The sequence below is a fragment of the Crocuta crocuta genome, unplaced genomic scaffold, assembly GCF_008692635.1.
Source record: "Crocuta crocuta isolate KB4526 unplaced genomic scaffold, BGI_CrCroc_1.0 scaffold20, whole genome shotgun sequence".
In the NCBI taxonomy this organism is placed as follows: domain Eukaryota; kingdom Metazoa; phylum Chordata; class Mammalia; order Carnivora; family Hyaenidae; genus Crocuta; species Crocuta crocuta.
This window is the reverse complement of record NW_027527932.1, coordinates 593,358-609,967: the sequence shown is the minus strand read 5'-3', so window position 1 is coordinate 609,967 and position 16,610 is coordinate 593,358. Positions and strand designations below refer to the sequence as shown.

General features: G+C 34.9%; 1 protein-coding gene across 5 annotated transcripts in view; it reads right to left on the bottom strand.

Annotated features, from left to right (window-relative positions):
- The window catches only part of ARFGEF1 (ARF guanine nucleotide exchange factor 1), a 150,079-nt gene that overhangs the window by 32,652 nt on the left and 100,817 nt on the right, over positions 1-16,610 (bottom strand). For all 5 annotated transcript variants that reach the window (XM_077751762.1, XM_077751763.1, XM_077751759.1 and 2 more), the window contains 7 exons: positions 16,081-16,232; positions 11,898-12,026; positions 10,890-11,048; positions 10,534-10,684; positions 5,668-5,758; positions 479-519; positions 214-383 (listed from right to left, as the gene is read on the bottom strand). In XM_077751762.1, the coding sequence (XP_077607888.1) occupies positions 214-383; positions 479-519; positions 5,668-5,758; positions 10,534-10,684; positions 10,890-11,048; positions 11,898-12,026; positions 16,081-16,232 (893 nt within the window). The remainder of the gene's footprint in view (positions 1-213; positions 384-478; positions 520-5,667; positions 5,759-10,533; positions 10,685-10,889; positions 11,049-11,897; positions 12,027-16,080; positions 16,233-16,610) is intronic.

Here is a 16,610-nt window from a genome sequence, read left to right as displayed (position 1 = left end):
CAATATTTCTCAACAAGAAAAATATACTTGAAATTCTTAAAACTTAGGGCAATCACTTCTAAAAAGCAATGGATTCAGAGGTTTTCTAATCTTAATTACAAAAATGTAATTTAGAAAAGCTAGAACAGGAAAAAAGTCTCAATTATATTATAAGGAATTTCCAAACACAAAAAACATTATAAATGTAAGTATATCTTATAATTATTCAAATACCTTATTAAAATGATCACCAATAACTTCCCAAATTCGAGACCACTGTAGTCTTATTCTTCCCATGTTGTAATATGATATTTCTACTATTTTTTGTAGACTAAACATTCTTGGATGAGTCGTGGAAAGTAATTCATCCATAGAAACAGCACAGAGCCAACGGACAAAATCCACTATAATATAAATAGATATACATTTTTTTTAGCTTAACTTCCAAGTTTTTTAGCCAAAGAACTAATCTGTAATTGAAATAAATGTATATGCTTACCAATAGCATTTCCATCTAGCCTTGTAGACCCTGTAAATATTCTGAAGAAAAAAAACAGAATTCAAAAATGTATAGTCTTACATCTTCTACATCAATTCAGAAGTAAGTAGCCTGAGGTACTAGCTACTTTCAATCTGTTTTAAGGGAACAAAAACATCAGGTAGTCAAATGAATATTTTACCATATAGTTTAATAACAAGTATGGTTTGGATGTTCCTCCCTCTCTCCTTTGTACTCCATAATATGATTAAGAATATATTGTTGTAATCTCATTAGTAAATTTACAAATACTAGATAGGTATCTTATAAAACTCTAAGAATAAGAAAAAAATAGCAATTTGTAAAACCAATTGAATATTGGCACACTACAAAACAGAAGACTTTTCAATTTTTCCTGATTATCTACTAGCATTAAACACATTCTTAAAATGGAAAATCCTACTTTGTTTTTATAAGTAACATATGTTTGATTAAAAAACTCATGTAAATTGAATCACAAGCAATTTAAGACAAGATTGCAAATAGTCTCCAACTGTTTAACCAAGAAGTGGATAAATAACTTTTCTTAGAAAATCCAAATGTCTAGAGTTAAGCTGTGCTGTCCAGCACTGCCTGCCCATCTTTCTTCACTGAGCAATTTTTCTTTGTTTCAAAGTTCGATAGACGATTTCAGCATAAACCTACTATATCAGTCCTGTTTTAAAAGTCTGTATTTTTACCCATCCTCTAGGTTTGTAACCGAGGGTTTGATGTGACTTTCAGGGTGAACTGATATTCCTCAATTTAAATTGTGGACCATAGGGTTTGCCTGACAAAAGGGAAACCTTAAAGGTGGGAGCAGGTCAAATATTAAAATTAGTAATAAAAGTGATCATAGTGACAGTAATAGCTACCGACAATTACAAGGTGGGTATTGTTCTAAGTGTTTTAAATACATCTACTCACTTAATAATCACAAATACTCTGTGAAGTGGGTATTTGTAGGCTTCCAATTTTATCAACATAGAAACTGAGGCATAAAGATATTTAATAACTTCCTCAAAGTCACAGAACTCGTATGTGCTACAGCCAAGATTCAAACCAGGACAGGGACACTTCAGAATCCATTCTCTTAACTACTTTGCTATATATTACCTCACACTTAACTGAGCAAAACATTAACATTTAAAATATATTGTTTTTTTCCTGTTATGTCTACTATATCCATGTTCTGAGTATATGATGATTGTTTAACCTTAGTGTCCTTGAATGTCTTTCCACGTGTCCTGGCAATGAGAAAGAAAAACACAACAGGAAAAACAGCCTCAAAACTGACAAGGTAACTCAGAAACTGATGATCTGCTACAGGGATATTTTAAAACTTCCTCTATTGCTCTTGTCAGTAGAACAAAACAAAACTTCAAAGAGAAGACAATCTGGTGGAAAAGGTAGAATAATAAGTCCCCATTTAATCTAGTGGATAGACTGAATTCACAAATTAAAAATATACAAAGCCTACAAAAGTTCTCACATGAACAAAAATGAAAGTTGCTAGAGTGCACATTTTAAATGTCATTAGCTGATTTCCCAAACCACCGGTATTCTCATAGGCATGGCTATTAAAGAAAATACCACAAGGACAAAAGTAGACAGCACATAGAAGAAACAAGAGGAAAAGCAACAAAAGAAAGAAAACAATTTCTTCCAACTGAGAAGGAACAAATGGCAAAGAGTGGAAGGGGAAAGAACAGAAGCAGAGAGGGAGAGTACTGCCACCACAGGGAAAGCAGCCACAAAGCCTCGAAGGCCCTCAAGTGCTGGTGCACAAGAACAGGGAAGCCGCAGCAGCAACCAGACAGGTTCTACGGATGCAGGGTGGCAGAAGTGAGGGAAGCACGCATCCCGAAAAGGGGCACTCGAATCCCTACGCACTTCGGTAGCCTCTGAGGGGTCACTCTAATTCTAGTAATGCTCCGCTACAGAGAAGCCGTGCCGCAGAGCACAGCAGTCTGTGGAGGCACTTAAAGTTAAGCCTTCATAAACTAAGGCAGGAGAACACAACTATGTTTCACAAAATCAGTCTATGAAATGGACTCTACATTCCCTGTATGAAAAGCAAAGGACAGAAGCATGAGAACCTTGTGTGTTAATATTAAAAGACATGCTATGAAAAGTAAGAGGAGGGAAAGGAAATAGATTACAGCTTCCTCCACAAAATGAAAGCAATTTTGTGGCAACTGTGGCACAAAACTGTGGCAATCCAAAAAAAAAAAGTGGACAAAACCTGCAGATTCTGGATCACATACACTTTAAACCGTATGCACCAAAGAAGCAGACTAAATTACTGTATATGTAAAAAGTTCTCACAGTGAAAACATCAGAGGTAACACTTATTTCTTAGGCCTAATTGGAAAATGCTTTAAGCAAATACAGTTCGGGATGAGCTAGACATATTTTCTGATAGGTGACAGAATTTTCCAAAGTGTGAGATGGGCCAGTATAAAGCTAGCTTTGGTGTGCTTAAAATTAATAAAAACAAAAACCATGGTGCTGATTTTTAAATTTTTAGCAGTAAATTATTCCTGGGCAAAACCTATTCCTGCAGTTTAGTAATACTTATTAAATTGGTCTAGTTTAGCAATGTCTAGCAAATTCTACCTTAGCAACTCCTAGGGATCAGGTACCATAGATTAAACAGGCCAATATTCTCCTAAATTCTAATGGTTTATGATTCCTAAAACAAAAGTGGAGATAAACAGAAAATTTTATCATCTAAAAGCCCTTATTTTTTATTTTTTATGTAGAAGAAATATTATAATGAAACAATTTCACATATATCATTTGTTCCAGCACGTATTCAAAGCCCAAGTTACAAAGAGCTAACAATCAAAAAATCACAGATTTTAATGGAGATGTTTGAGGTTGAATGGGACAATAACTATTTAATAATAATGTAATCCATCTCCGTTGCAACGCTCTCCAAAAGGCAAAAATGCATTCCAAGAGGCAGTTTGGAAGTCAGCATTTTAGTGTGACAGCTTTGATCCCACTTCTTGCTTACCATAGCTAGAATATTTGCCTAAAACCCTTTACATTAGGGAAACATGCATGCCCCAGGGCATGTGGATCCTCTAAAGGGTGTCCTTTGTCTCTTCCCCATGACAAAATTAGAGACCTTGGAAGGAATAATGCTTTTCTGAAGGTTTGTGGAATTCAGATACCCATCTTAAATCTTTTAATAGAATCACACATGTTTTCTGTTAAGAAATAGAAGCAAAGAAGAACTATTTTGATTTTTCATGTTTACTCCTATACCTGTCATCACAGATTATTCATAACAACAGGCCTAAGGACAAGAAAATCACTTTTTGCAGGACAAGCACAGAACTTTCCAGGATGCCACCTGATGATACTGGCACCACTGTCTTGAATATCTTGGTTATCTAAAGGACTTGGCTTATGAATTCAAGTCAGGATATTACATGTGAAAATAAACTCAGACATTTAGAAAGGAACTCAGAAGAAATTTAATGAGAAAGTGAAATGCACCACACAAGAATATAATCTTATAATAAAATCAAAGATGTAACTTTTAACGCTTTCACTATGAGCTAAAATTTCAATATTAAGCTTTTGTATAAAATTGGACATTGGATTTACGGTTGTAAAAGTTATCTGGTGATGATGAATTTGAGACAACAAAGTACCAACAGAATTTGTGTTAAGACTCCTCTAAAATATCTTAAATTCTTAAAATGGAGAGGCATATCATTTGTTGAATGAGAGACATGTCTCCCTGCAACAAACAGTGGATGTATGGGTAAATCCGAATTGGATATGGTCATATAAAATATACTGTTGAAACAAATAGTAGGTAAAATGTTGACTCTTGCCTGAAGAGATTCTCGTAATCATAGTGAAAAGGATTTTTTTTGCAAGTCAAGAAAATCATTTGGAAAAAAGCTACCATGACAGCAGAACAGGAGACATTACACTGCTCTACAGCTGTAGGGAGAGAGAGGCGGAGGGGTAAGAGTGTACGCTCGAGATATGCTGCCTGAGTGTATGTCCTAGCACCACTCCTTAAATTCTCTGTGGATGAAACGGTTATCACAATAATAATCAAGACAAGACTAGCTGTGGGGATGAGCAAGTTATTCGATCTTCCCCTGTCTCAGTTTCCTCATTTGTAAATTAAGGACAATAACATTACTCATCTCACAAAGTTACTGGAAGGACTAAATGAAATACTACATGTAAAGACTCTGAAAAGTGCCAAGCACATTGTAAGCCTCCAAGATATATAGCGCATGTAAGACGATACACAATTTTCTTTCAGCCTCAAAAGGAAAAGGCAAATAACCTTCTTCCCCTAAAAAAAAAAAAAAGAGGTCAGCAAGCGAATATTAAAGAGTTCTTTTTCAAGGAAAAAGCTGCAGCGAATATTTGGAATATTCTCCAAGGTCAGTTGCCACTGAACACCCTAGTTCAGTCTGTACACAAAGCAAAAAGTTTTATCTGAAGTAAAATAATGGATTAGTGTATGTCTCCAAGCACCAAGAAAAATATACATACTATATTTTTGAAAGTTTCATCAGAAGTAATAAAAAAAAAATCTAAATATCAGTGTTGTAAAATATTAAGTTTCAAATATTTGGGCACTTCTCTAGAAAAACCTAACCTTCAAAAGAACATTTAGTATGGGTTTACTGTTAGAAAACAAACTAACTATGAAGAATACCTGGTAATGTATATAACATACAAATTCCAAAGTACTTTCCAAAGAAGTCTGCAATGAAAATTCTCACCAAATCCTTCATTTATTCCTAATGCAGTCTTACAACAAATAGGACTTGAAAGACAATTTACATTCCATTTTCATACAGGGATAATAAGAGCAATTAGTCTTCTATAGAAAACATAAAATGTGTTCTTTTTCATCAAGATTACCATTTTCCTAATGCCCAGTAATATCTATTTTAAGTTAAATTTTCATATTGTTTCTCTCCTTGCTATATTCCATGAACTAAAGAGAAAAATTATGGGTATTTCATCATCTAAATCACAGTATATCATAATACAGTCTTATACTGCTTAAGGAACGTTATTCTGGCAATAGTTTTTTTTCACTACTACTTAGCAATATATATCTAAATGTTACAGAATTAAAATAGTATTCATTCAAAAAGGAAACAAAATAAATACCTTACCTATCTACAGCAACAACAACACTTTGAGAACTGGTTTCTCCAATGGATTCCTGAATACTTGCTATCTGCTTCCAGTCCACATTTCCTCCAACTACCACACATAAAAAGAGAGTCATTTCAGTTTGAAAATAATTCAGTGGAAGAATACACCTACAGTTTTAAAATATATTTCTGAAATCAGTTATTTTCCTATTGAGAGAAGTAAAGCTTTTGGTGAGTAGTGACCTATTTGGCATCAGAGACCTGTATCAAAGCCAAATGTGCTTCATTAAGCTATACTAAGTGGCTTATAGACAAGGATGGTTATAAAGACAAATTGTACTTGCAAAGATCAACAAATTAAGGGCACTGAGAATTTAGATCACAAAATTAATCATACTAAGCACAATTTCCCTTAATGTTGAAGAAACAACACTAAATGCACTTCCAATGTTATCTTCGTAGTTTGATTCCCAATGCCACATGACTGGATCTCCCTGTCATTTAATCTCCAGTCCTCTGTTTACAGACACTTACTGGAAACTTAACCTGTATTTTCTAACACCCCCTTATTCAAAAGAATCTTTTCTCTTTCCCTCAGAAACTGGTCTCATATGTTGGACAGCAGAACAATTTCCCCAATTTCCAAACTCTTAACCTCACAATCACCTCGGATACCTTTCCCCTCCTCCACCAATTACTAAACCTTTCTTTTGACCTGTTTTTGGTATCATTCCTTCGTTTTCATTCCTACTCAGTTCAGACCCTTATAGTTTCAGACCCAGATTACAGACACAGTTTACTGACTGCTTTCCCTGCTGCTAATTTTTCCCGTCTTCAACCTCATTTTCAGTCTCCTATCAGGTTAATTTTTCTAAACCAACATATTCATTTTGCTTACTATTAATTTCAGGATAAAACAAACTTTTTAAGCCTAGCATGTAATGCATTACTCTTCAACATTCTAGCCATTATATGTCTCTGTTCAGGCCATCCCTCAACTATCTAAACTTACTACTAAAACCCAATTTGAGTTTTCAGGAGGGATTCCATCCCATCGTTCCTCTGAAATGAGCATTTACTTAAATAAGTAATAGTCAAATCAGGGTTTTTTTCCATACAGTTTCACCTAATTACTATAGATGTGTTAATGTTGCCTTCTCAGCACAACAGGAAGTTCCCTAAGGCAAGGAACCAAGTTATACACATTTTGTGTGTGTGTGATTTCTCTACCTTACTCAATATTAACTCCAAAGCAGGTGTTAATAAATATTTGTTGACTCAAATGACCAAACACTTAATAAATGCCTTTATGAATCAACCATAATAGATGATATTATTTAAGGCACCCAAACTCAAATGTTCTTCCAGGAATTGAACAATGAAAAAGACGTGACCCTTGTCCTCACAGAGTTTATTTTAGAATTTACCAGGAGAGACAGACTTATAACCAACTTTAGTAAAATGTAATAATTACTTTATGGCTGAGATAAACTAATGACAAATAATACATGTTTCACTAAACAGAACTAATTTTATTTTATTTTATTNGACTAAGCCACCCAGGCGCCCCTAAACAGAACTAATTTTAATAGGAGGAGGGAGAACGGGGATGTTAGCTCATGGAAAGGCTTCACATATGATGACCTATTATTTCAAGTTGGACCTAGAAGGATGATCATGCAGGAAAGGAGGCAAAAGGAAAAGTAATTCAGGTAGAAAGAGCAGCATACATACTGGAAGGATGCAAGTAAATACCATGTTTTAACATACTTGGTCATAGCCATAAGGGAGGCTCTGGCAGGGGACAAGAAACAGGGAGAGTAATGGACTAAAATTAGAATGTGAAGAACCCTTGACTGTCATGTTTAACGTACTGCCTTTGAAAATACGGAACAGACCTTTCAGAAGACCACATGTTCAAATCTATTCTCTAAAAAATAATTCTGGTAGTATCTGTAGAACACAGTGAAACAGGAAAAGATAATGGAGCTAGAAAGACAAATTAAGAGTCTATTTCTATAATACAAATGAACAAGGATGAAAGCCTGAAATAAGTGACAGAGAACTGGGGTGATTAGGGAAATAGTGTCAAGCAACACTTGAAGCATGCTATCATGTTTTAAGAATTTAACAAAGAAAACTCAATGGGAAAAAATAATGCCAATCACACATAGCTTTTTTTTGTGTATCATCTGCATGTCCTTCCTGGAAAGCTTTTATTTTTATATTTAAGAGCTTTTATTATTATATAATAATCTTTAATCATTAGTAATAAACATATTTAGAGGAATAAAAAATACATAATGTTTAGCAATCCAAAGAACCTATTTCAAAACACGTGAAATCAAAGATCTGTATGACACTGTAAGTTACAGGCTAAGAGTTTCAGCTTTACCAAACAAATTGCTCAAAAGCACAAATATTTGGATTAACTAAGAACAAAGAGGTAGATGTTGTGAATATTTACTTAAGATTTATATGACCATGTCGGTGAATTAAAAAAAATGTTTTTAAGGTTTATTTTTGAGAGAGAGACAGTGTGAGTGGGGGAGGGGCAGACAGAGAGGGAGATAGAGAATCCCAAGCAGGTTCCCCTCAGTGAGTGCAGAGAGCCCAACATGGGGCTCGAACTCATGAAACCATAGTATCGTTGAGCTGCGCTGGAATCAAGAGTTGGATGCTAACTGGATGCATATGGTGCCCCCATATGCTACGTATTCTTAGTAACTAAAAGCTTCATGTTTCCAAAAAGGATGAAATTCAGACTTGTAGTATATCAGTCAGAAAATCAGATTAACATATACTCAGCCCTGTTAATGTGGTTACATGAAATACTTGCAGAGGGATGCTATCAATAAAGGAGGATACTAATTTATTTTTTAAAAATATAGATAAAACTTGCTCAAATGTCTGTACTACATCCCCTTCTAGCGTAAATTCTGACTACAGCATCCTGCTGAAGAAAACATCTGTTGCCTGAGCAAGTGACAGGGCACAGATGGACAGGGGTGGACATCTGCCACACTGGGCTCGTTGATTACCAATGAGATGGCCTCAAGGGAGGACTATGCCCAACACAGGCCAAGTCAACAGACTGGATCCCTCTAGGATGCAGGCTCAAAAATGAGAAAGCTAATCCATCAGGAATGAGTAGAGAATGGAGCAGCCCAAAAAGAAAAACAGATAAAGCATGAAAGACAGCTGGAGGAGGATGGCTAGTTGCTTGAAGAGTATGGCTTGGAAGCCTAAAATTTTTATTTCATTTCCAGAACCAAAGGAATTTTTATGCAAATTCTCTTTTCCTGAAGTGAGAAGGCAGGTCATCTAATATCTGCACGACTTAGGTAGCATAATAATAGTGATCAAATTCATTTTAATTCACTTTCAAGTATACTAGGAAACTATCAGCAAATATCATTGTTTCTCTTGTTTGACTAAAACTTTTAGAAGTTCAACTACTCCACTGGTGTTTTATTTTTAGTGCAACCTACTGTTGTTACTCGCCTAAATTAAGCCCTGGCAATTTGCACCTGTCATTATTCTAGCCTTCCTACACTCCTTTTCAAAAGGCCTTTTCAAAAGTTACTGAAACAATCAGTCCACATTCATTTCATCTGTTGGTAAATATCTTTCATCTGTATCTCAGGCTTCTAGGATATAAAAGTCACCATGAAGGTACTCAGGCGGTTCTATATCCTGCTGCTGGGTCACCAAGCTATCAGATCTATACCTTCGCCTCACAGCACCACCGCATCTAAGACACAACTAGGGTAGCAGAACTGCACTGCTGGCTGCCACAGCTGAAATATCACTGGAAACTAACTGTCCCCAGTCCAACTTGATCCACAACATGGTTCTGGTGTTTTTCTTTCCCTATGGATCATTTTTTCAAACCTGAAGCTCTTTTGGATTTCCTAAGAATTTTTACTGTGAGTAACAACATAGAAATCACTAAAAATAAAAAAGATAGACAACACCCAGAAATACAGCACCGCAGCACAAAATCTTAAAAGGTAAATATTCCTAGGTCTCAGGTGTATTCTCTCCTGGTGTCTGTAAGTCAGGTCTCTAGGTTTCTTGAATGGAAACAGGGTGGGGAAAATGGATAAGGAACAATCCAGAAACCATTAATATACCAGCCACTGTGCTAAGTCCATTTACACATATTCTTATTTAATCCTAACAACTCTGTAAGCAGATATCACCATTAGTTCCCAGAAGTGGAAACTGAAGCTCAGAGAGTTAAAGTAACTTACACAGTAAGGAAAAAATACAAATGAATTCAAACCCCAAAATATAGTTCAAAGTCAAAGACAGTTTAAATGTTGCTTCTTCCCCGGTGAAACTCTTTCCATTTATGACTAAAATATATACGGCCATTGGTTCTTCTGTAGCCATTTTCACTAATTATTTTCCTTTGTTCTATTGGGTTAAACCTGGAAGTTCTTGGCTACACCTAGCTCACAAGGAACCATGGGAAAGTTTCCATACCAGTGTGAGTTTGGTTAAGTCTGCATATGAGTGCCTTTAAAAATAAGTCTGAATATGAGTACTTTCTTCAGTTGCCCCAACAATTTATCATCTTACACAAACCTTCACTCATTTAAGTTACCTTCTTAGTCTTGAAAGGTCATTTGAAACGGCACCTTTCTCTTCCTACCCTCAACTATGAGATTAAGACTACAGGTCACTTATGTTGCAAACCAGACCAGGCAAAAATGGTTTAGTTTTCCACATGGTCTTCTTGCTTTTGCTCAAAGGTTAGCCAAAGGGCATTTTATCATGTTCCTCTAACTGTATTTCACTGCTATAATAAAGTTACTTATATTGAACAAGTTAATAATTTTTGATACTTCATAAAAATAATTTAAAAATTTATCTCACCTAGCCCAAGACCCACAAATTCATCAGGAGCTTGATCTTTTGTTCCAGTAAGAGATCCTTCTCTGCCCCGTACTGTTCCAGAAATGTATCGAGGTTTCACTCCAGTTCCTATAAGTTGTGCAAGCTCCAACTGACTGATGCACTTCAGAATCTTCATTGCAACAACAAAAAAATGTATATTTATATACATATAAATATTTAATAGAGTACATTATAAATCATTATAAAAAGCTAAATAAACTCATCCTGAATGTACTATATTAATTTTTCCCCACTTAAGCATGTCAGTAGAATATTTAACATTAAATCATTTTATAAACCAAATTGAAAACTTGAAAAAAATAAAGTGCTTATACCTCATGCCATGAATTTCCTAAATAATTTCCATCTGTATGAGCCACCGTGATAAGTGTTTTTATTGTGTCAATGTTCTTCTGTTTCATTTCAGTAATACCAGAACTCACTGTAAGTAAGGTAAATCTTGCTAGTGCCTGGACATATGCATCTCTTTCCAGCTATAAAGAAAAAAGTACACTTAACATGTTTGTTTTAGTAAGTTTTAACTGACAAATCACATGCCTCAAACTACATTGTTTTTTTTTTTAAAGATGGAAAATAAAGTAGAAAAGATGAATTACTAAAATCTAAAAGCAATGGAGATGTCAAATCATGATGAGATTTTAGTGATAAAAATGAATTCATGGAGTAAAAAAAATATTGAGTACTTATGTTTCAAGTACTGTGTGGACTAGCAGAAATCAGGTTCATAAATTTCCTCATTTCTTTTCTATAGCTAGGCTGTGCTTTTTAAGACATAACATTCATCATTAAATGTGAAGTAGGTTTAATAAAAAGAAAAGCAAGCGTTGGCTAAAATCTGTTATCAGACAACATATATAAATTACTAGAGGGGCCTGTCTTCATGAAAAACAAACACTAGCTATTTTGGTTCTTTTCAAGATAACTTTTCTTAGGCTTAGTGAAGTTATAAAGTAATACATAAAAACATAAATATAAAAATACATGATTCATTAAGTGTGGACATGCAACACATTTAAATAAGATATTCTAATTAACATATAGAAATTCAAAGTCTTGGAAACTCTGTATATAGCTAATATTCTATAGAGAAAAAATTGCAAACCAAATCTATTTTGATGAATTCCAAACACATCAATATAGAATTACTCCTTCTGTTAACAGTTTCTTGGAAACTTAAACATTAAGAATCATTTAAATTCCATCATAAACTTGAAATTAGTTTTTAGTAAGTCAGACATAAGAAAAAAATAATTGCAACTACAGTCATGACATAAGTAATTTATGTTTCCCAGACTGGCTACAAAGGCAAAATTCTTTGTTACCTGAATGCTGAAAATACATGCAATTCTGATTGCACATCTTATACCTTCCAGGCAAAGAGAGGCTACTTCAGTATCATCACAATCTTGCAGACCCACACTAAACGCAGCCAGAAAAGGTGTCCAAGCCAACTAGAAAAATTAAAAATTTAAGCTGTTATCATGAACATCAAGTGATAATTAAATTTTATGACAGGACTACATTAATATTTCTCAAAGCTTCAGAAAATAAATGATTTGAGGATGTTCAGGGGACAAAAAGCAATGAATTCCTGGGCATATTTCCAGCTTTCTTCGACAAAGGGGAAAAACTATGCAATGTTGCCTGGGCCCAAATAAGGGAACCTTAGACAAATTTTAAGCATAGTACCTATGAATTATTCACATCAATCAAAAATGTGAATTGTCAATATCCAGAAATGGTTTTAGTTTTACCTTTACCTTCAGAACCCCTCTCTCTCCACAAGCTTTGTCCCCTGCAGCATCTCACAGACTGTTTATTTCTAAGCAGATCTTTTCAGTCATTTTTTCCTTGCAACAATTACAGTACTCTTCTTTCTTTTAACCTGCTCCCTGGACATCATTTAGCCTTACTTTTTTTGTAGTAAAATGTTTTACATTGAAACATCAGTGATATCTCTGGTTCCTAGTCGGGCAATACTTTAAAAATACAGTTCAATAAAATATTGCTTCATTATAGACTCTGAAAACCAACAAACACTAAATTTTACTAGTAGCACTCAATACCTAGTAAAACTGTAATGTAAAATAAACAGAAAGAGCTACCTCTGGACTACTGAAAATCCTATTATCAAAACATGTATGTATACGGGGCNAATGTTCTCCCAAAAAAAAAAAAAAAAAAAAAAAAAATGTATGTATACGTTGGTGTGTGCTTGCATGTGTAACTTTGAAATGTCTAATGTAAATATTTGGTGCTCTTACTAAGTTCTAGTGAAGCAAAACTATATATCCATATAACTATGACCATATACCAGGGTGCTGTAAAAATGACAATTGGAATTTTTAAGATCTAAAAAGTTTTTATTTAAAAAAATTTTTTTAAATTAAAAAAATATTTATTTGGAGAGAGTGAGAAAGAGTGCGTGAGTGAGGAAAAGGGGCTAAGAGAGAGAGAAAGAGACTCTCAAGTAGGCTCGATACTCAGCACAAAGCCCAATATGGGGCTCAATCCCATGACACTGGGACCATGACCTGACCCAAAATCAAGAGTTGGATGCTCAACCGAGCCACCCAGGCACCCCAGGGTCTAAAAAGTTTTTAAAACTATTATTATTAAAGAAAATGGGATTACCCAAAGCTGTGTTTTTAACATCAGAAAGTTTAGAAGTGTATAATCCCTAAACAAAGGAACATAAGACACAGTACCTAACTTCTAATCCTAGCTTTGCAACTTACTTAATCTCTCTGAACCTCACCTTCTTCCTCTTTTTTTTTTTATTTTTTTTTTATTTAAAAAAAATTTTTTTTTTAATGTTTTTTATTTTATTTCTAGGAGAGAGAGAGAGACAGCATGAGCAGGGGAGGGTCAGAGAGAGAGGGAGTCACAGACTGAAACAGGCTCCAGGCTCTGAGCTGGCAGTCAGCACAAAGCCCGACGCGGGGCTCGAACCCACAAACCGCGAGATCATGACCTGAGTGAAAGTCGGACGCTTAACCGACTAAGCCACCCAGGCGCCCCCCATCTTCCTCTTTAATACCTGGACTACCACATAGAGAGATGCTTTGGGAAGCATATGAAGTGCAGTACTTTTCAAATATGAAGTACCACACTGAAGTAACAAATTACCTATTCTAAGTAAAGAAACACACATCTATTCAGAAACCTGTGTAATATTTTATACAAGAAGTATAAATGGTTCTAAAGCCAGTGAAAAATATGTTTAACTCCATTAGGAATTAAAGACAATGATTTCTCCTATCTAACTACACCTAAATAGTATCCAGGGGACATTGTGTCTCTCTCTCTCTCATAAATAAAAAAAACATTTAAAAAAATTTTAAAAAGATTCTTAATATTTATATCCTTTAATATTATATCACATCCTAGAAACCTCTCATTCATTCTTCTACTTAGTCAATGCTTGTTTATTGAGCACTTACTACAAGCAATAAATTGTGCAAGATAATTGGGAAAAGTGAACAGAACATAGTCCCTTGCCTCAAGGAACTTAAAGTCTAGTAAAGAGATAAATATTAAATTTTAAAGTAAGTAGATGTATAAATACAAACTGTTAAAAATACAGTGAAGGTTAAGTATAGCACATAATGAAAAGGGACCAAATTTGGAAGCAGCGGAGCAGGGCAGAACTCTCTGAGAAGGTAACATTTAAAGCAGAAACCACTTGGGCAAAGGAGGAAAGAGCATTCTAGATAAAAGACACGGCTTGTAAGAACATTCTGAAAACAAAGTAATTTAGGACATTCTAGAAATTGATGTTAGTATGACTGCAGCATAGCAAGACATACGAAATCTAGTGATGAGGCTGGAAAGGCAGGTGGAGCCAGACGATGCTATGGGTGTGTTAATTTCATCATGCTATCATGCAGAGTAAGTGATGGGCCTTAACAAGGCAACATGGCATTTTGTACTTTAAAATGATCAGTCCGACCTCTGTAAATGGATAAGAGGAGCACAAAAATGGACATAAGGGTACTAGTTAGGACTAGTACTATGATAGTAAGGGTAAGAAATGAGGATGTCTGAAGAGGTTAATGGCGGTAGAAATGGTGGTAAAAGGAAAGATGCTTAATTCTAGCTTAGAAGATGTTTACCTAAACTAGAACTAGTAATCTAGAGCACAGATAATAAAAGCTATTTATGAAGAATTTTTAATGATATAGAGAAATATATGAGAAACAGCAAGATATAAAATTCTACTCTAGGTGTAACTCAGAACATAGTATGATTACAACTGTTCAATTAAGATTAAAAAAAAGTAGTATATAAACATATTACCAGAAGTTTTCTCTGAGTGATAGAATTATGGCTAGTTCCTTCTCTTTTCATTCATTGAGGGGAGGTGGACCTCCCCTCAACCAAAAACATTTGAGAAGAAAAATAAGAATGTAAGATTATTCAAAACAAAATGAGAAGCTGGTGTATAAAATGTATCATAATAAAGTGTTTCTTATATTTTAACATCATTTTATTATTTCCAAAGATATGGCTATTTATTTTTTACACTCCGCTATTTAATAATGCCTTCCTAGCCCCTGCAGTCTATTCGTTCTTATTCAAACTTCAGAAATAAAGTTATCCCATAGACCATGAAGTAGGAGCGGAATGATAAAATTTGAGAGCTAAAAGAAAGCACAGAAATCTTGCAGTCACCTTTTACTGCCCATGCATATGTGTACTTAATGTCCGAATAAGAACTCAAATTACGATCTTAAGCTTCCACAGACAATCTTCCCACACTGTCTCACAAATCAGAATGTACTTTACCCCTTTTCCAAATTTGACTAGATTCTCTATTTCCCTATAATCCTTAATCACTGCTTACTTACTCGGCAATTTGGAGAAAGGATAGGAACACAGGACAGGAAAATGAAGAAAGAATAGGCTTTTGTTCCTCTCTCTACTCTCTAAGCTCTAGGTGTACTCAGAACCCACATATGAGATCCTGGGCCAGAGGCTCAAGAAATTTCAGGTAACTCCAAAGTCTTAATTAAATAGATGTCATTTAAAGAAAACCAGGCCAAGGATTAATGATTATTCTCTGAAATTTTTCTAGTCTTATTTCTTAAGGTCACATTTATTACTGCCATTAGTGTATGCTTTTTCTCATTCTCTTTAAGAAAAAATTTTTATTTGCTAGATCCTAAATAACATTGCTTTTGCTTGTAGGTCAACACTAATGGGCTAGATCGCTATACTTTCTTAACTTAAAAACATGCTGAACAAAATTATACATAAATGTATACTGCAATCAAAAGTTATTAGTAACTCCTGGGGCACCTGGGTGCCTCAGTCAGTTAAGCATCTGATTCTCAATTTTGGCAGGTCATGATCTCACGGTTCGTGAGATCGAGCCCCACATCAGGCTCTGCACTGACAGTGAAGAGCCTGCTTAGTATTCTACTCTCCCTCTCCCTCTCTCACATACTCTGTCTCTCTCAAAATAAATAAACATTAAAAAAAAAAGTTATTAGTAACCTTTACCTTAAACATAGGCCTCACATGCTCCAAATGTGTTGCACTTGTAAAAGGTGCCTGAACATGGCTCACAGCTTCCATGAGTGCTTTTGCTGTCTTGGCCATCTGTTCCATTTCTAAATTATACAGAAGCCTTCTTTGTTTTTCACTGGCTACATCTGAAACAACAAATATTATCAGCATTTAAAAAATAAGTCATTTTAAAATGTTTTGATATTTTACTATAAAATAAGTGCCACCAATTAATACTAATTATAGTCTTAAAAAACCAGACACAAAAGGTCACATAAGGTGTGATTCCATTTATATGAAGCATCCAGAGTAGGTAAATCCATAGAAACAGAAAGCAGACTGGTGGTAGCCAGAGGCTGGTGAGAGGAAGGGAATGTGAAGTCTAACCCTAACCTTCCCATCTCCTTGAATCGCAGACCTGTGCTGCTTGTAGAGGAGGCAGGAGAAGACTGAGAGCTGAAGTCAGTCTCACTGATCTCCAAATCCATGCTGAGATTTACTACTGAATTGACAAGTCTGTAGTA